The 20491-nt window shown below is 34.3% G+C and overlaps 1 protein-coding gene across 1 annotated transcript in view; it reads right to left on the reverse strand.

Annotated features, from left to right (window-relative positions):
* The window catches only part of MIPOL1 (mirror-image polydactyly 1), a 323728-nt gene that overhangs the window by 193383 nt on the left and 109854 nt on the right, over positions 1-20491 (reverse strand). Inside the window, 2 exon segments of the mRNA XM_057488492.1 lie at positions 12763-12933; positions 13193-13226. Coding sequence (XP_057344475.1) covers positions 12763-12933; positions 13193-13226 — 205 coding nt within the window.

Here is a 20491-nt window from a genome sequence, read left to right on the forward strand (position 1 = left end):
CAACTATCAAATCATTTTCTAAGAGTGCTATTACGAAATTTCAGTTCCCTTTAAAAAAGTCCTGTCTTTAGAATAAAGATGTTTTTAAGCCACGTTTACAATGTAGGTGCCCTAACACCTAGAGACTTCTTATAATTATTAAATGTGCTCATAATGAGTTCATGGCTTAAATTCATATTTTGCAATCTTGCTACTAGAAGAAAACTGCCTTTATTGGGAATTCAGGTTGGGTGTACTATTACATTAATAACATGGAAAAAAATGGCGTTATGTACTTACTATAGTCATTGTGTTTTTTAAAGCGTTAGTTACAATGCTGCTGAAGATTAATTTTGGGGGATATAATTTCAGTTTTTGATATCTTAAGTGGCAAAACCATGGTAGAGCTTTTGGACTGATATGCTGAATGTTGAAATGTTTAATCATCATTGAAACCAAATAACCTGTAGGAAGTGGTACAGAAAAAGAATAACAGAAATCTGAGACCTAATTGAAAAAAATGAAGAAAATCTTAAAAAAGAAATCAGTTCTTAAGAGCAAGATACAAGGTTAGAAAAAGACTCATTACTTACCTGCAGAAGAGAACACACAAATAAATGTGACCATCTTAGATATACTGTGATCTAAAACATACGACTTTCTATAAAAAATAGAACTAGTTAATGATGTAAAAATATCAGATCAATGACATGGATTAACTAGAAAGAACACAAAGGAACTTTCTGGAGTGACAGTAATAATCTATATCTTGACAGTGGTGGTAGTTACACAGCTATCTGCAGTTGTGAAAACAGAAAATGAGCATTAAATGTTTGTACATTTTGGTGTACGCAAATTTTAAATCAAGAGAAAAATGAAAAATGTTGAACTCTAGCTAATGACATGCTATGCTGAAGATTTAAGAGGCCAGTGTACTGATGCCTCCACCTACTTGAAATGAACTAAGTGAGGTGAATTGATGATAGAGAGAAGGAAAGATCAAAGCAGAGATGATGTAATAATCAAGTTTAGGAAAATACTAACAGTAGATTCCAGGTGGTGGGTAAATGGATGTTTACTGTAAATTTCTTGTAACTTTGCCAAATGTTGGAAATATTTCATAATAAAATGTTAGAGAAAAAAGGTTGAAAGCAAGGATGAAAAAGTATGTGACATTCAGATACATAAGTAGACTTTAAGAAGCATTATAAAAGAGATTTAAAAAATGGGCATTTCATAATAATAAAACCATATATTGAACAGGAAGATACAGCAGTCCTAAGGAATTAGTACCTAGTAAATTGGCTTCAAAACAAATAAGACAAAGTTGGCAAAATTAAAAGGAAAAAAAATTAATCATAATCATTTGATACTTTAAATACCTGTTTCAGAAACTGATAAAACCACAACCATAAATCTATGATACATAAAATTGAAAAACATAACTAACCTCCCTCACCTAAATGACATACAGAGAACAACACTGCATTCGACGACTGCAAAATACACCATATTTTAAAGAGTACATAGCTGACAAATAGTGCCTGTCTTGGGTCATAAGGAAAGTATCAATAAATACCTACGGATTGAAATGATGTAGTTTATGTCCACTCACTGCCATATAATTAAGTTCCAATTCAAAACACAATGATGACCTCAAATTTCCTAATGTTAAGATATTAAGCAACACATTTCTAAACAACTCATGGGTGAAAGAAGAAAACACAACATGAAACTAAAAACTATTTTCAGGTATGTAATAATGCAACCCAACACTGAAAACTTGTGTAATGCAACTAAAGCAGTGTGTAAAGAAAATTAATAGTTTTTTTATGAAAAAAAAATCAATGGTTTGTAAGATTCCATTTTGCTAAGATGGATCTTTCTTTAACTGATCTTTAGAGTCCATGCAATTCACATCAAAATACTAGATCTTTTTAATGGAAAATGAAAAGCTGAGTAAAGGACCTATAATAACTAAGGAAATACTAACAACAACAAAGCTGGACCCTTAAACTATCACAAATTAAGACTTACTATAAGGCTATAGGAATTAAGACATAAGGAATATAGGAATAAAGCATTAGTGCAGGGATAGAAAATTATACCAACAGAACAGAACAGAGTCCAGAAACAAACCCACACATCTACTGCCACTTGATTTACTACAATTCACTGGGGGCAGGAGGAAAGTTGATGATCTTCTTAATACACGACGCTAGGTCCGATCAATGAGGTATCCATATGAAGAAAATAATGTACCTTTACCACACAAAATTAATTTGAAACAGATCAAGACCTAAATGTGAAGCTAAAATAACCAAGTTTCCAGAAGAAAGCATTAAAGAATGTGTTCATTACTGCGGGACTAGCAAGGGTTTCTAAAACACAAAACGGATTAGCCATAAGGGGAAAAAATGGTAAATTCAACTTCATTCAGAGCTTTTGTTATCAAAAGACATTATTAAGAGAATAAAAATACAACTCACAGATTATATATTTGTACACAAATTATATAAATTAATGAGAAAAAAGATAACCAATTTAATAATCACAAAAGCCTTGAACAGACACTTCTCAAAGGATATCAAAATGGCCAACGAATATGTTAAAAAGTGCTCAACATCATTAGTCATTAGGGAAATACAAATTAAAGTCTCAGTGAAATAAGATTATATATCCATTAAGATGATGGAAATTAAAATGAATAGAGATACCAAGGTTGACCCTCACAAATGGAGCAGTTCTCTTTACACTGCTCATGTAAACTGGCTTGACAATTTTGGAAAAAATGTTTGGAATTAACTACTAAAGCTAAACCTATGATAGCTATTCTTTTCCTGTGTATAGTCCTGTATATATAGCAAAAGGAATGAATGCTTATATCTACCAAAAGACTTGTAAAAGTACATGTACAGAACAAAAGACCTATTCACAATAGGTCAAAAATAGAAAATCTGTATTTCTATTACCTGCTGAATATGTAGATAAAATCATGGTATAGCATACAATGGAACATAACACCACAGTGAAAAGGGCAAACTACTGATAATCGCAACAATATAGATCAGCATGCATGCACAAATAACACTGGATGAAGGAAGTCAGACAAAAGAATACACAGCATGATTCTTTTTATCTGAAGTTTACAAACATGCAAAATGGCTTATGGTGTTAAAAGAAGAGTAATTTCTCTTGGTAAGGAATTCTGAATGGGAAGAGACATCAAGAAGCCTTCTGGAGTGCTTACAAATTTTCTTCAAAAAAATATTTTATATAAATATGTATAAGATATGTATGTATTTAAGAAGGCATTTTGAAAGTATATACTTATTTTAAAATGTTTATATTCTTTAATGTAGCATTTCTCCTTCTAGGACTTTCCCTAAGGAACTAACATGGATATTCATAAAAATTTAACTATGAAAATGTTCATACTATCAAAACAATAGAAAAATAAACACCTTCCCAAATGGTAGATGAATTCAATAAATCTTAATGTATCCACATTATAAAGTTATTAGGAATATCTGACAAAATATAAAATCACAGTGAAAAATCAGGTTACCAAGTAGGAAGCAAGACCTAATAGGCATTGAAAAAAAGACAAAGATCTGTATATGGTTTTTCTAAGAAATGAGTTGTGTAGTAAATTTTTCCTTCTTGCTTATCTGTACTTTCTCAAGTTATCTATACTTTGAAAAAGTTGTACAAAATTTTTTAATAAGGAAAACTTATTAGAATAAAAATCAACAATAAATTTTAGCAAGATGGACAGGAAAAAAAGCATGCACAGGCAAATAATTGTATGATAGACAGGAAAGCAAATTAACAAATTGACAGGGGAAAATATTAATGAAAGTTTTACAGTGACTACAATGAAGTATATTAAGCATCTTTCCTACTTTTCTTGAAAAATGAAACTCTGTTACAATGATTTATTTTTTCAAGTATGAGTTTCTGTGAAACTTCTAGTAACAAAACATTATTTTTTATCTATTATATGCTGGATACTATGAATTATCAAGGATGCAAAGTAAAGGCAACACTAACAGAGTTTCAGAAACATGACTATTTTTCTTCTTCTAAAGTGAAAAGTTAACTTTGAGGTTTACATTGTGGCCAAGATTTTGGGTTTGCTCAAGAATATTTGCTAGTTTGTTATATTCCCTAATCTCAATGTTCTTTTTCATAGAGACTTTTGGTCACATAGAGTATTAAGTGAGGAATTCATAACCAGGTCAGAAATGTTCTAACATGGAATTCTGGATCTTAAAATATGTTGTCTATAAATATTTATCTACTCAGACCTTAACTTCCGTACTTGGTGTAAGAGAGAAAATTCGAATTTCTAAATTTTTTGTTTTCTTTTCAGATGTTTCATCTCTCTTAGCACTTTTGGATCTGTCTTGCTGACTGTGTGGTAAGATATCCACCATTTAGTTTTTACCTCCATAAATCCATAAAAAAGTTATACAGAAAAATATGTGGAATATATTGACCCTACTAACAAATGAATGTAGGAAATACTTTCAAGATCTTTATGTCAAGTGTCTTTCTTTTGACTACAACTCTTTACAGCACTCCAAGATAAATGGAGAACTCCGATATATGGACATATCAGATTTTCACTGTCAAGGATCTGGCCTTCTGTGGCACCTCACTCCTCTTGGCTCCTTCTGCATCATTCATCACCCCTCTTCCTCTTATGCATGGCAGAGCCCATGGCCCATCACTGTAATGACTCCCCAGCCCCTCACCCTCTAAATCCCAACTGTAGTTAAAATCAAAAGTCTACGACACCAAACTACACTCAAGATCCGAATGTTGCTAGAAGAAACCATGCATCTTTCCTGACAGGTTTCACTCATTCAACTATCATTTAAATTCATTACCCTAATTCTCAAATGGACACTCTGCTCTGCCTGGCAATCCTGTCTTTCTTCAGTTATGTTCATTTACATACAAACCAAGAGAACTATTTAAACTACCTCCTCTTCATAAATCTTCAGCATCATCCACTGACCCATCACACTGAGAATCTAAATTAACCAAACATTTCCATTGAGAAAAGGATGGACACCCTACCCTTAAATTCATCAACTTGCCAGTATATGTACTATCCATCCAAGTTCTTTATATTTCCATTACAATGAAAAGTAATTTCCCTGCTCCTAGCAAAATACAATTCCTCCACTTCCATTCTAAATCATCTCTCTCTCACAATCTATTTATCTACTCCAGGACTTTTCTACTGCAATTATCTTTTCTCTTCCCTAAAATCACCTTTCCTTCTTTTCTGGTTCATTTCCATCAACCTACCAACCACATGCCCTAAGATCTCCCATTAAAAAGAAAAAACCCTCCAATGACAGCATAAACCCCCTCTTCATCTAATGTCAGTTTCTCTATTTCCATTATAGGAGGGGGAAAGTTGTATTCATTCACTGTCTTCACTTCCTCGCTTTCCATTCTCTCCTCAAACCACTCCAGTGTGGCCTCTGTCCTAGACAAAACTTTTGTCAAGGCCATCAACATCTTTCACATGATCAAATCTAAAAGTAATTATTCCACTTTCACCTTGCTTGGCCTCTGAACACCATTCAACGACACTGATCACTCTCATTTGTTGTGAGCACTTTCTTCTCTTGCCTTTCCTGACACCACGACACTCTCTTGAGTTTCTTCCTACCTCATTCACCATCCTTTCCAGTCTCTTCCATGGGCCCCTCCTACTTTGCCCAGCTACTAAGCATTGGCATAGCATAGAACTTGGTCCTCAGCTTTCTTCTTTCTCAATGATCTTTCCTTAGTTTATCTAATCCCATAGCTTTGTCTATACACTGACAGCTGCAATAGCCAAGTGCTTGCTCAATATCTCCACCTGAATTTTTAAGAATCATCTCAAATATACCACATCCAAAAGAGAATGTGATTTCCCTCCCCAAATATGTTGATCATCCCGCAAAAACTTGCCCATCAAAATAAATGGAGCAAATACCTATACAACGTTCAAGTCCAAAATATAGGGATCAGCCTTAATTTTTCCTGCTCCCTTATGTTTAAACTCAATCTATCTTAAAAGCCTATTCACTGTACCTGTCCACTTCTCTGAATCTATACTTTCTCCTCTAAGCCACCATCAGTTTCATCTTTTGCTTGGACTATTATAATAGCCTTAAAAAAAATCTTCTGCATTTAGATATAATTTCTACTTCTTACCATGACCTATAAGACTTTATAGATTTGTCTGCTGCCTATCTCTCCTACCTCATCACTTGCTATAGCTTTCTTGCTCACTGTACTTCAATCACATTTAAGTTTGGTACTTTTTTATCAATGATTTAAACATACTAAGCTCGTTCCCTCTTTCAGGACATTGTGGTCTATTCTTTTCGGATGGAAAGCTCTTTCCATGGTTCTCTGCATGGCTCGATGCTCCCCCTCTTCCAAATCTTAATTCAACTATGCTGACAAACATCACCCGTTCCAATTGCAGTCATTCTGATTACTTTTTCATTTTCATCACATCACTATCTAAAAATACTTTATTCATTTTGTTTTTTCACTATCTATATTTCCATACTGAAATGTAAGTTCCATAAGAGTAAGAACCTTCTATATTTGGATCACTTCTGAGTTCCAAATGCACATAATAGGTACTCAACAAAATGTGGATGAATAAGTAATATTTCACTAACTTCTTTTAGTTCAGTGTATCTTGAAATAGATCTACAACAGCAAGCTTATCAGTTGATTAACTTGACAAACATATATTAAGTGCCTACACTGTCCTAAGAACTGTGATAGGCACAGATAAAGAAAAACGGTTCCTATCTTCATGCTAGTAGAGAAGACAGGCATAAAATCAATTAACTTCAATGCAGTGTGACAAGGACTACAACAGGATGCAAAGTAAAATGTGGGCATAAAGAAGATATTTACCATTATTGCTTTATGTGAGAGACCTTTATGGAAGAGATGACATTTAAATTAGCTTTGAAGTAGTAGGCAGACAAATGAGTAACAAGTGAAGAGGAAGATGTGCCAGGGAGGGAGAAAACATGCCTAAAGGAAGGAAGAATCATAAAGCAACAGACCAGAAGTACTTTCTGTACATTGCTCAGCTGTCCTCCTAGAATTTTTATTATATTATTGGACAGGACTCCTGTCTTCCTGTTATTTAGTTTATTTTTCATTATGTTGGATCTAGAGCTTATTGATTGGTATCGCTTGCAGGCTTTAAAGAAGGGAGCCGACTAGTGAAATGCTTAGCTGAATTTTTTAAATTACCCTGGTGGTTTCCTCTTGGTCCTTCCATGTTTTTTGTATTTGCCAACTCTGGACAGAACGATCTCAGGATCTACAGTTTTCTACAGTTTTCATTATAGCATTTGACAAAAATGAAGTAACTAAATTATCAGAAAAAAAAGGGAGGTTAGTAATATTTTGTTTAAAGGAGGCACATACATGTTTTGGAAATATCTTCAACAATAAAAATAAACAAAAGGGTACAAATTAAAAGGGTTGATACTGAATTTGGATATATGTAATGACTCATTTCCAAAAATTGTGGTGACTTAAGATTCTATGCCTGGTGTTCAGATGAATAGAAATTTCTGATCACTAATTCAGCATTTATAGACCAATAAAGGTAAACTAACACTTAGAAGACAATAAAGTAAAAGAAAATCTAGGGAAAAGTTGAAGGATGCTGAGATGTTTAACCTAGGAGATAGAAAATAGTCCTTGATTCTGCTTTTGCCTTCCTGTGCTCTGATTCTGAGTTTTTACATCACAAGCTCCTTTTCACATAGGCTGTGAACTAATCATGCTCAAGTCTGTCAATATAAAGTCCCATTCTTATCAGTAGGTGGGAATGAAGCTCAGGAGCCATATGCATATTATCCATTATGCCTGGAGTAGTTTCCAAAAAACCCATGTACATACAGGGCTTAACCACTTTTCTTCTTTCATCCCTGTTTTATTCCAAGTCTTCATGACAAGATCTTTGCTTGAATGTTTTGAATATATTTTATTTTATCAATCCCCCTAGCCCATTTGGTTATAACATCCGTATCCCAACCCCCATTTCCATGCCTAATTTACTCAGCTCTCAGAGGCTGGGCCCCTCATCTACACACCAGGTACCAGCTGGAGTCCAAGCACTAAAACTCTCTACAATATTACCTTACCAATTACAAGTATCAATGAGGCCCAAAGCCTCCTGCTGCTAGGACTTGCCAATTTATGGATGTTCTTGGAAATCAAACTAGTCTAAATTAGGCTTAATTTGCCAGAAACCCTAGGAGTGGTGTTAATAGTTGATTTTATGTGAAACTTAACTGAGCCACAGGCTGCCCAGATATTGATTAAACATTATTCCTGGGTGTGTCTGTGAGGGTGTTTCTATATGAGATTAACATTTGAATCAATAGACTGAGCAAACAGATTGCCTACCCCAATGTGGGAGGAACTTACCCAATCCATCAGAGACCTGAATAGAATAAATGCCAAGTTAAGAAAGAATTCCTTCTCTCTTCAAAACTGGATGTTGGTCTTCTCTTGACTTCGGGCTTGGACTTGTACTAGAACTTACATTGTCGGCTCCTCAGGTGCTCAGGTGTAGGGACTCCAACTGGACCTATACCATCGGTTCCCCTGGGTATCCAGGTTGCTAACTGCAGATCTTGGACTTCTCAGCCTCCATAATTGCACAAGCCAATTCATAGGGTAAATCTCTTTCTATATCTCATATTGGTGTCCTTATTTTGGAGAAGCCAGACTAATACAAATGGCTACTTGAATTATTGTTTTAGAATTATCTTCAACAATAAAAACAATAAACAAAGGGGCACAAATTAAAAGGATTGATACTGAATTTAGATATATGTAATGACTCATTTCCAAAAATAGTGGTGACTTAAGATCCTATGCCTGGTGTAGAATCTTACACAATTAGGTCAGCCCTCAAAGCTTATAAACTGCCAATCCTGACTAGTTCTATGATTCTTCTGTTGCTTATTGGTGCCTGATCGAAATCTAATTGTGCCTCCAAGACTAGTCTGTATGACTTAGAACGTTACTAGTAACAGATATTTGAATATATTTGATGCAATATATGAGTCAAATTCTCTAAGGCCAATACTAGTACCAATGATAAGACATTAAGAAGAAATGGGTATGTGGCTAAATTGAAAATTAGTCATACACAAGATTCCTCAATTTAGTGGGTAATTTATCTAGACAGCTTCTACAGTCCTATAAAACTTAAGATCCCAGAAGTTAGGTAGTTAAGAAATGGAAGTTTCTACCTTTAGCTTCTAATTCTAGGTTATTTTAAAAATTTGAGTATGTGAGCATTAAGGGTTCAAAAAAATGATAAGAATGAAGGATTGGTTGGTAAGACTACCTAATCAAACAAATGCTAATTAAAAGGTTTTAAATTAATCCTATAAAAGACTTTAAGGCTTTCAGTTCTCAGTCTGAGATAGAAAAGATATGGGAGAAGATTTTGAATTAGTAAGAGTATAAGGATTCATTTGAAAAAGAAAAGATTTTAACAAGGTCAGTTCAAGCTAATAAATGACCTCAATATGATTTGGGATATAAAGTTAACAAATATATCAAAATCAAGAAATTCCCACTGAATCTGAAAATTTCCAAGAACTACTTAGAGTGGGACTAAAGTTATCCTGGCACTACTCAGAATACATAGCATAATTAGAAAATATGTGATGCTAAGTATTAGTTTTAAGATTAAGGTGAGTTCTGTGGAATTCTTTCCAAAAACTCGGAATTTAAGTATAATCGTAAGAAAGATATCAGACAAACCCAAATTCAGAGATATTCCACAAATTATCTGAGCAATATATATTCAATACTGTTGAGGTCATGGGGGAAGAAAGGAAGACTGATAGCTGTCACAGGCGGGTGGAGACGAGGGAGCCACAACAACCAGACAAAGCTCAACTTTGGAACAGAAGGACTTTCATGGAAAACTGGTAAAATCTGCACGAAGTCTGGAGTTCATGGTAACATACTAATGTGGTTTCTTAATTTTTAAACACACACCACAATGATGGGAGGTGGCAAAACCATGGCAAACCAGTCCTGGGTAAAAGGTACATAGGTTCTCTGAACTGTACTATCTTTGAAACATTTCTATAAATCTAGAACTATTCCAAAATAAAAAGTTTCTTTCTAAAAAGGAAGGTAAAAATTCTCCATTCAGAACTATCAGACGACAATTCAAAGTTTAGATTTATAATGATTATGACATAAAAATAACAATTCATGCAACTTCACTGAGGAGCTTGACAAGCATGATAATTAAAATAATTAAACAACAACTTCTTCATAAAGCATGCAGTGTTAGAAAATATACTGCAGAAATAGATAATATCTATTTATAGATAGACATGTTGGTAAATATTACAAAATGTTGATTTCTTTATCTTTTCACAGCATGACAGGAAGTGGGCAAGAGAGGAAGAAGGAATGGGTAGCAGTCAATATTTAATTATGCTATATGTGTTTATTTCTAGTTAACTTAAGAAGATAAATGATAAAAAACATCAAATGTTTGAGTTCATACTATAACTGTTTCCAAGCACATCAAAATAGTTTTGGCTATCAACAAGACATCAAATGATCCAAGACTGAATACACTTGGTAGGGTAAAAACAGCTGCCCATTTAAAAAGTTTAGGGACTCTTTCCACTTCTAATCTGAAGGTAAATGTCAGATCTCCACATCTAATAGGATGGGATCATTTGTGGCAGAAAAATACTCCAGCCAAGAAGAAGAAAAGTATATTTAAATTAAATAATCATCTGTCTGAAGACATCAGAGGCTGCTGCTGCAACAATGACTTGACTGGCTAAGATTCTGAAGAAGGGTTAATTAGAGAGAGGTGATTTGAAGATTTACAGTCATTTTCTCCCCTGAGTTTTAAAGATTCAAGGCATAGGCAATGGGCTGAGAAATCAGGCTCTGACCACTCAGAAGACAAAGAAGGACAGAGAAATCATCCAGGCTTTTGGCAGTTATACACGGCAGTGACACAATTAGGATATGAGACTTGTTCCCAACGCAAATCATTTGCTAAATCCTAAACCTTCTATCTGCATTCATTTCTTCTCAATTGAGCAACTGCAGTTGCTGTCCTTTTATGTTCCTTGGTCTTGTAGATTCTATCCGTAATTATTAGCTCCATTCTTCTGAATAACAACCTCTGTGTCTGCATTGTTTACTCTGTTCAGTAATTTCTATAATGTCTACGAACATCATTATATGTTGGTCAGAAGTTTTAATTATTTTTAATATATTTTACTTTATTTAGTTTTAATATAGGATTTGATTAATAGGCACATGTGAATTGTAAATTTCAATGGAGTTTTCCAGTCTTACAATGCTGAGGAGACAAACATTAGAATACAGGATCTGCCAGGAGTAGGCCCGTAGTGAATACTATGCTCTCAGTTTGGAAATAAAGCCTTGCCTAAAGTACAAGGATGAACCACAAGCAGACCAAGACTTAAAAAAACTTCCACCCAGTCTCCATGGAAGCTAGTTAAAACATTTTAGACAGTGATAGAAATGAACTAATAGGAAACTTTTTATAAAGTAGGAGAGAAAAGGACAATTGGTTAAGTGATAACCGTAAGCAGACAAGAAAAGATGTGAACAGTTTAGAAATAGAAAGGTTGCCCTTAAACAGAAGCGTTAGTAAAAAAGAAAGGCAGTAGAAAAGGCAGAGTATATGGGTAGAGACGCAGGTAGGCTGGCAGATGAAATGGTGGGACATGTTAGATAAAGAGGGGAGGGAGGACATGAGATGCTTGAAGGATAGGAAAACGGGTGGTAAAATAAATAGAGGTGTCAGTGAAGTGGTAAATTTGCCAGAGTAAGAATTCTATAGTAAGTGATCTGGGAAAACAGTAAGTGGTGGTCAGAAACAGTGGAACGACTGTAGGGTGGATGGCAGAAGTAGTGTAAAGCACGTGATGATGGGGGGAAAGAAATTCAAGGAGATGAGGGGCCAGGATATTGAAGGTTCATCTACATATTTAAACTTCCAAGAATTATTACAGGAGGAGGCTGAAGAAACAGCAAAATGGGTCCTAAAAATCTTTAAGAAATTAGGGAAGTGTATGTACAGGACTACAACAGGAGTGTACAGTGCGTGGTACAAACTGATGCATGAGCTCCAAAGCTGGAGGTATTTAGAGAGGAAAAAGGAACAATGATCTAAAAACACTAATAAGGAAGAAGCGTCTGAGCCCACTGGCAGAACTGTTGTGGGAGGAAATACACTCACTCCTGGAGAGCATTGCAGTGGAGGCAGCATCCTCGGGGAGCTAATCAGGTTGCAGAGCAGGAAGGTGTAAGTCATGTTCAGAAAAGAACACACCAATAATTTGATTCACTTACCGGTGTTTATTAAAAGACACTGAATTAGGCACTGGGAATGAAACAGCAATAAAGACATAATCTCATCCCTCACAAAACTGCAACTCCAGTAAGAAGTCTCATATAAATGCGATTACTTTAAAGAACATAAATTTTTATAACAAGTAAAGAGTTTTATTACTAGGATGCACTTATTTGAAGGAGTAACAGAATATGTGATTATTTCAACACATCTAATCATTGTGGTATTGACCATGTGCTAAACACTAAGTTGAATTAAGAATATATGGGGAAAGGTCATTTTTTAATGATAAAGAAAGAGGGGAAAATGGTATTTGCTTTTCAGAATAAGACACATGCAGTTATTACCTGTGACAAAGCAGCATCTCGTTCCTCTATCACTGCATTCATTTCTTCTGCAGTTCTCCTCCTTTTATATTCCTTGGTCTTGTAGATTCTATCCACAATTATAGCTCCATTCTTCTGAATAGCTATCCCCGTGTCTGCATTGTTTATTCTGTTCAGTAATTCCTGCAATGTCTACCAACACCATTATATGTTAGTCAGACATGAAGTTTTAATATATTTTATTTAATATAGGGTTTTAATTAATAGGCACATGTGAATTGTAAATTGACTGAGTGAAGTTATTGAATTTTCATATTGCAGCAAAGATGTACATTATTAGTGTGTCAATTCTTCTTCTTCCCACATCTTAGTTCTTGAAACCCACTCAATTGAACTTAAGCCTCTAAGATATAAGACTGACATCAAGAAATCTCCTCAGAGAATGGCTTACCATGTCATTTTCTTCAGGGTTAATATTTTCTAGCCTAGAAAAAAGGGACACAGAAAGCCTGATCAGTAGCATTTCCTTAGTGCAGCAAAATGAGTTCGCTTTTTAAATCTTTAGAACCTCAAGTAATTTCATTCGACTAGTCTTTAGAGTCAACGATGACACTGAACATATTAAAGTGCCACCTGCTCGACTCCATCTTTCAATAATGCTCCATATCTTCTGCACTGACTTCAGACTGTTAAGTTATTAATGTTTACTGCTATATATGACTACAAGGATCAATTGTTCATATGTGCTTAGATGAAGAAAGTTCCCCAGTGATAGAAGCACTCATTCTCATCATTATATTTATTCCTGGACTTCCAATTCTTACCAGAAACTGTATTTCCTCTGTTTTTTCGACATCATCACAAATAAAACAAGGCAAGTATTTTTACTGCAAAGTTTAACTATGTTCTTTCTAAAGCAATGACAAATAATTACCATCAAACTTGACCTGAAAATCTCCCGCTGTACCTATTCATGGAAACAAATATACTATATACAAAGGCTGACCAAAATTGGATCACATTTTAGCTATTATTTTCTTTTTCATTACATATATAGAGTTATTCAATTTAAAAACAAAGGAAGTAAATTGATTTCCCTCATAAATGCATTTTGTCTTGAAAGAGGCATAGTGCTTAAATGTTGATGTTGGTGAATTGAACAAATGCACTAAAGAAAGACATTCTAAACAACATATCTTAGAAAATGTCTGTAATATAATTTACACAACCAATAAATTTAGTTAATTAAATGAAAATCTGTAATGGGTATTAGTGGAATGATACAGATTTTAGAAATGTTACAAATTATTTTAAAATTGTACTAATAAATTTACATATCCAAGTTCCTGTTTTCTCAAGTCCCCCCTCCATTTCTGTGCTCCTAATATAACCTTTACCACACACAAAAAAGATACTCAGAAAATAGAGGACACTTAATAAATTTGTTACAAAATTGTTTCAAACTCTACACTTCAATGAAATCACCACATTCATGGAAGGTATAAATTTTAGAACATATACTTTAACAGGAAAAAAATAAACATACATCAAAAATCTATTTCTACACATCCTTAAATAATATAACAGGATGGTATAGTAATACTGTATTACATATATGGAGTGTATCTCAAACTGCTAATGTCCATTTGGATTCACATGTCAGTAAGTGCAAATACTTTCATCTTTTACCTTTTTTCCTCCCAAAATAAATCAAGTTTTCAAATATCCTGTTTCATAAAAGCTTGTTCTGTAAGAACTATGAAGATAATCACTTTTTTAAATCAATTAAAAAAACATAATGAAGAAGTAGAAGATAACATTCTTATAATTATTTATGATCATGTAAAAAGTATTTGAAGAATATCAGTGGTATTTAACTATTAGTTATTGGTTGGCTAAATATATTTTTAAGGAAGCCATATGTGGTGAGGAATATTTACCTTAATGTTACTCTTTTCAGATAAAATCAGAGCTGATAATGGCAGTTTTCAAAGAAGATTCAACATATATCTTTATAAACTTCATAATTAATTTACTGAACTTGGTAACTTAAAATGTGAAAAGATACATGAAAATTAAATATATTGGTAGGTCACTGGGAACTTATGCAAAAAAAATTTCATTCTCAAGATTATAAATCTCCTTTTTTTGTTTCAATTACATAAGATCAGGAAGAAAAAAACAGTGTGGTAAGTTACATAATCTGTATATTCCAAATAATCAACACAACAAAAAGTGTATGGAATTTCAACATAATACTTAGGCTTTTAAGGCACTGCAGTGTGAAGAACTTTAGGAGAGGCAAAGGAAAAGTTTAAATGTTAAACTAACATCTTTCAACAAATATGATTAAGATAACTACATGTAATCTAATATTAAAATTCATATCTAACAATGGAAATATTTAAATTAAAAGCAAATTTTCTTATCTAAAGTTTTATGAGATCCTTGGCACATGAATTTAGCATTCCAACTAAAAATAATGTGATTCCCTTAAAACATATTACACAGTGATTTATCATTTTACTGATGAAAGAATTTGAATCATGGTTTGGTAAGTGTACCGGGTCTGACATGCGGGGCATAAGTAAGCAAAGTCAACACTTTGCATCTTGATCTCAGTTTTGCTTTATTATTATTATCCTTTATAATTAATGCAAGTATTGTAATTAATGGTAATCAAGAGAAAAAAAAGCTAATAAAAGAACAAATGTTTAATTTGATATTTGAAAATTTAGATGGAAACAAGTAACTTCCAATACAGACATAAATCTGGTAAGAGAAAAAGCTGATACTTATACTTCTCTATTTGTATTCCTTAAAAGTCTCCAGAAGTACTTGCCACAGGTAATCAAAGATCATAGTTTAGTCTCAACTACATTAAACAGAGAAGGGATCAGCAAACTTATTATGTAAAGGGTCAGATAATACTTTAGGCTTTGCCATTAGTTTGCTGTCATAGCTACTAAACTGTCTATGTAGTGCAAAAGCATCCACAGATCTTATATAAATGAACAGGCATGGCTGTGTTCCAATAAAACTTTATTTATAAAAACAGATGGAAAGCTGGATTTGCACCATAGTTTCTCACTTTGTTGTTCCTTGATACAGAGTACTGAAAAATGAGACCAGATCTTTTATGTTAATATAAGTGCCAAATCAGTATAGCTGACATATTTTGCTGAGCTGGATCATTCAGTATCTAGTTAAAGATTCATCACCAAAAACAGTGGTTTTCAGAAAATTAAATTCAGTGCTACAATAAGTGTATCACTTGCTGTATTACTTAAGAAAACAAAAATAGCACAAACGACCTCCTTTAGAAAAAAAGAAGACAATTTGAAACATATAACAGGCATTCGATTTTCTATATAAAATGGCTTTTTAGGTTCAAGGTACTAGCAGAATTTGCAACATATAAACACTACTGGTTTAATAAGCACTTAAAGTAATGGTACCATCTGAAATATAGCTGGCAAACTGTAAGTTAACGTGTCATTAATATGAGGTTTAAAATTATATAAAAGAATAGCAACTTTTCAGAAAGATCTAAATTATGCCTACAACAGTATAACTAGACATAGTCATGATAATTAGTAAGAATTTTGCTGAAGTAAATGTCCATGGGCTCAAGTTTCAATTGATTTCCTATACTATGCAAATTCTGACTGACAACCTTGCACTCTAGGTGAAAAGACCCATGTATGAAATGTCACATTTCTTGATTTATCCTTAAATCAGTCAATATCAGATCTTTCTTTTTGCAACCTGTATTCACCTTGTTCAATGGGAAGAAGCTTCACTTTAACCCCAAATGATAAAAAGAATGAGTGATCAGCTAATCAGAAAATTCTGAATTGTTTTTTATTCTATAAGGCTCATTTTTAAATAGTGCTACCTTATTATATTAAAAAATATACTAATAATAGCACAGATTGAAAAAAGATACCATTTATCTCAAAAGTTAGCATATATACACACAATCATGTCTATATTGCTAAGTAATATATATGTACAAAAAGTAAGTATATGTAAGTCATTTTAACTTGAATCCCTTTTAGTTTGCTCCTTGTTTAGGATAAAAGTGAAAAAGCACTGAAGATTGAAGGGATAAAGGAAAGCAGAGATGTGGCAGAACAGTAAGACAAGACAGACATTACAACAGAAAGATGGAAAGTAGATAAGAAGTGGCAAAGGAGATGAGAGAAAAAAAGAAGACAGAAGGAACTGAAGATTACACAAAGCAAAAAATGAGGAATTCAAAAGGGGATGTGAAATAATGTATATAATTTCAACTGATATTCAATGCCTCTAAATACACGTTTTAATCAAAGCTTACTTATAAATTGGTTCTGTCTTTTTTTGAAATTAAGGTATTATTGATATACACTCTTATGAAGGTTTCACAAGAAAAACAATATGGTCACTACATTTACTCGCATTACCAAGTTCCCACCCATACCCCATTGCAGCCACTGTCCATCAGTGTAGTAAAATGCCACAGATTCACTATTTTCTTTCTCTGTGCTACACTGCATTCTCAGTGACACCTCACACCATGTGTACTAAACATAATACCCCTCAATCCCCTTCTCCCTCCCTCCATGCCTTCTCACATGCCTCCTCTTTGGTAACCACTAGTCCCTTCTTGGAGTCTGTGAGTTGTTGCTATTTTGTTCCTTCAGTTTTTTATTTTTGTCTCATTAAATTAGTTTTATTTTGGTATCATTAATCTACAATTACATGAAGGACATTATGTTTACTAGGCAACCCCCTTCACCATGTACCCCCCACATACCCGTTCAGAGTCACTGTCCATCAACATAGTATGATGCTGTAAAATCACTACTTGTCTTCTCTGTCTTGCACAGCCCTCCCCGTGCCCCCCCAATACTATACATGTTAATCGTAATGTCCCCTTTCTTTTTTCCCGCCCTTATCCCTACCTTCCCACCTGTCCTCCCCAGTCTCTTTATCTTTGGTAACTGTTAGTCCATTCTTGGGTTCTGTGCTACTGCTGTTGTTTTGTTCCTTCAGTTTTCTTTTGTTCTTATACTCCACATACGAGTGAAATCATTTGGTAATTGTCTTTCTCTGCCTGGCTTATTTCACTGAGGATAATACCCTCTAGTTCAATCCATGTTGTTGCAAATGGTAGTATCTGTTTTTTTCTTATAGCTGAGTAATATTCCATTGTGTATATGTACCACTTCTTCTTTATCCATTCATCTACTGATGGACACTTAGGTTGCTTCCATATCTTGGCTATTGTAAATAGTTCAGCGATAAACATAGGGGTGCATCTGTCTTTTTCAAACTGGAGTGCTGTATTCTTGGGGTAAATTCCTAGAAGTGGAATTCCTGGGTCAAATGGTATTTGTATTTTGAGCATTTTAAGGAACCTCCATACTGCTTTCCACAATGGTTGAACTAATATACATTCCCACCAGCAGTGTAGAAGGGTTCCCCTTTCTCCACAACCTTGCCAACATTTGTTGTTGTTTTTCGTTTCGATGGTAGCCATACTTACTGGTGTGAGATTATATCTCATTGTGGTTTCAATTTGCATTTCTCTAATGACAAGCAATGTGGAACATCTTTTCATGTGTCTGTTGTCCATCTGAATTTCTTCTTTGGAAAACTATTCAGCTCCTCTGCCCATTTTTTAATTGGATTATTTGCTTTTTGTTTGTTGAGGTGTGTGAGCTATTTATATATTTTGGATGTCAACCCTTTATCGGATCTGTCATTTATGAATATATTATTCCATACTGTAGGATACCTTTTTGTTCTATTGATGGTGTCCTTTGCTGTACAGAAGCTTTTCAGCTTGATATAGTCCCATTTGTTCATTTTTGCTTTTGATACCTTTGCCTGGGGAGATATGTTCAAGAAGAGGTCACTCATGTTTATGTCTAAGAGATTTTTGCCTATGTTTTTTTCTAAGAGTTTTATGGTTTCATGACTTACATTAAAGTCTTTGATCCATTTCGAATTTACTTTTGTGTATGGGGTTAGGTAGTGATCCAGTTTCATTCTCTCACATGTAGCTGTCCAGTTTTGCCAGCACCATCTGTTGAAGAGACTGTCATTTCCCCATTGTATGTCCATGGGCCCTTTATCGAATATTAGTTGACCATATATGTTTGGGTTAATGTTTGGAGTCTCTATTCTGTTCCATTGGTCTGTGGCTCTGTTCTTGTGCCAGTACCAAATTGTCTTGATTACTGTGGCTTTGTAGTAGAGATTGAAGTTGGGGAGTCAGATCCCCCACTTTATTCTTCCTTCTCAGGATTGCTTTAGCTATTCGAGGTCTTTGGTGTTTCCATATGAATTTTTGAACTATTTGTTCCAGTTCATTGAAGAATGCTTTGGTAGTTTGATAGGGATTGCATCGAATCTGTATATTGCTTTGGGCAGGATGGCCATTTTGACGATATTAATTGTTCCTAACCAGGAGCATGGGATGAGTTTCAATTTGTTAGTGAACTCTTTAATTTCTCTTAAGAGTTTCTTATAGCTTTCAGGGTATAGGTCTTTCACTTCTTTGGTTAGGTTTATTCCTAGGTATTTTATTCTTTTTGATACTATTGTTAATGGAATTGTCTTCCTGACTTCTCTATTAGTTTATTGTTAGTGTACATGAAAGCCACAGATTTCTGTGTGTTAATTTTGTATCCTGCAACATTGCTGAATTCCGATATTAGCTCTAGTAGTTTCGGAGTGGAGTCTTTAGGGTTTTTTATGTACAATATCATGTCATCTGTAAATAGTGACAGTTTGACCTCTTCTTTACCAATCTGGATTCCTTGTATTTCTTTGTTTTGTCTAATTGCCATGGCTAGGACCTCCAGTACTATGTTGAGTAACAGTGGGGAGAGTGGGCATCCCTGTCTTGTTCCTGATCGCAGAGGAAAAGCTTTCAGCCTCTCGCTGTTCAGTATGATGTTGGCTGTGGGTTTATCATATATGGCCTTTATTATGTTGAGGTACTTGCCCTCTATACCCATTTTGTTGAGAGGTTTTATCATGAATGGATGTTGAATTTTATCAAATGCTTTTTCAGCATCTATGGAGGTGATCATGTGGCTTTTGTCTTTCTTTTTGTTGATGTGGTGGATGATGTTGATGAATTTTCGAATGTTGTACCATCCTTGCATCCCTGGGATGAATCCCACTTGGTCATGGTGTATGATCCTTTTGATGTATTTTTGAATTCGGTTTGCTAATATTTTGTTGAGTATTTTTGCATCTACGTTCATCAGGGATATTGGTTTGTAGTTTTCCTTTTTGGTGGGGTCTTTGCCTGGTTTTGGTATTAGGGTGATGTTGGCTTCATAGAATGAGTTTGGGTGTATTCCCTCCTCTTCTATTTGTTGGAAAACTCTAAGGAGAATGGGTATTATGTCTTCCCTGTATGTCTGATAAAATTCCGAGGTAAATCCATCGGCCCGGGGGTTTTGTTCTTCGATAGTTTTTTGATTACCACTTTAATTTCGTTGCTGGTAATTGGTCTGTTTAGATTTTCTGTTTCTTTCTGGGTCAGTCTTGGAAGGTTGTATTTTTCTAGGATGTTGTCCATTTCTCCTAGGTTTTCCACCTCGTTAGCATATAGGTTTTCATAGTACTCTCTAATAATTCTTTGTATTTCTGTGGGGTCCGTCGTGATTTTTCCTTTCTCGTTTCTGATTCTGTTGATGTGTGTTGACTCTCTTTTCCTCTTAATAAGTCTGGCTAGAGGCTTATTTAT

The sequence above is a fragment of the Manis pentadactyla genome, chromosome 11 (assembly GCF_030020395.1).
Source record: "Manis pentadactyla isolate mManPen7 chromosome 11, mManPen7.hap1, whole genome shotgun sequence".
Classification (NCBI taxonomy): Eukaryota; Metazoa; Chordata; class Mammalia; order Pholidota; family Manidae; genus Manis; species Manis pentadactyla.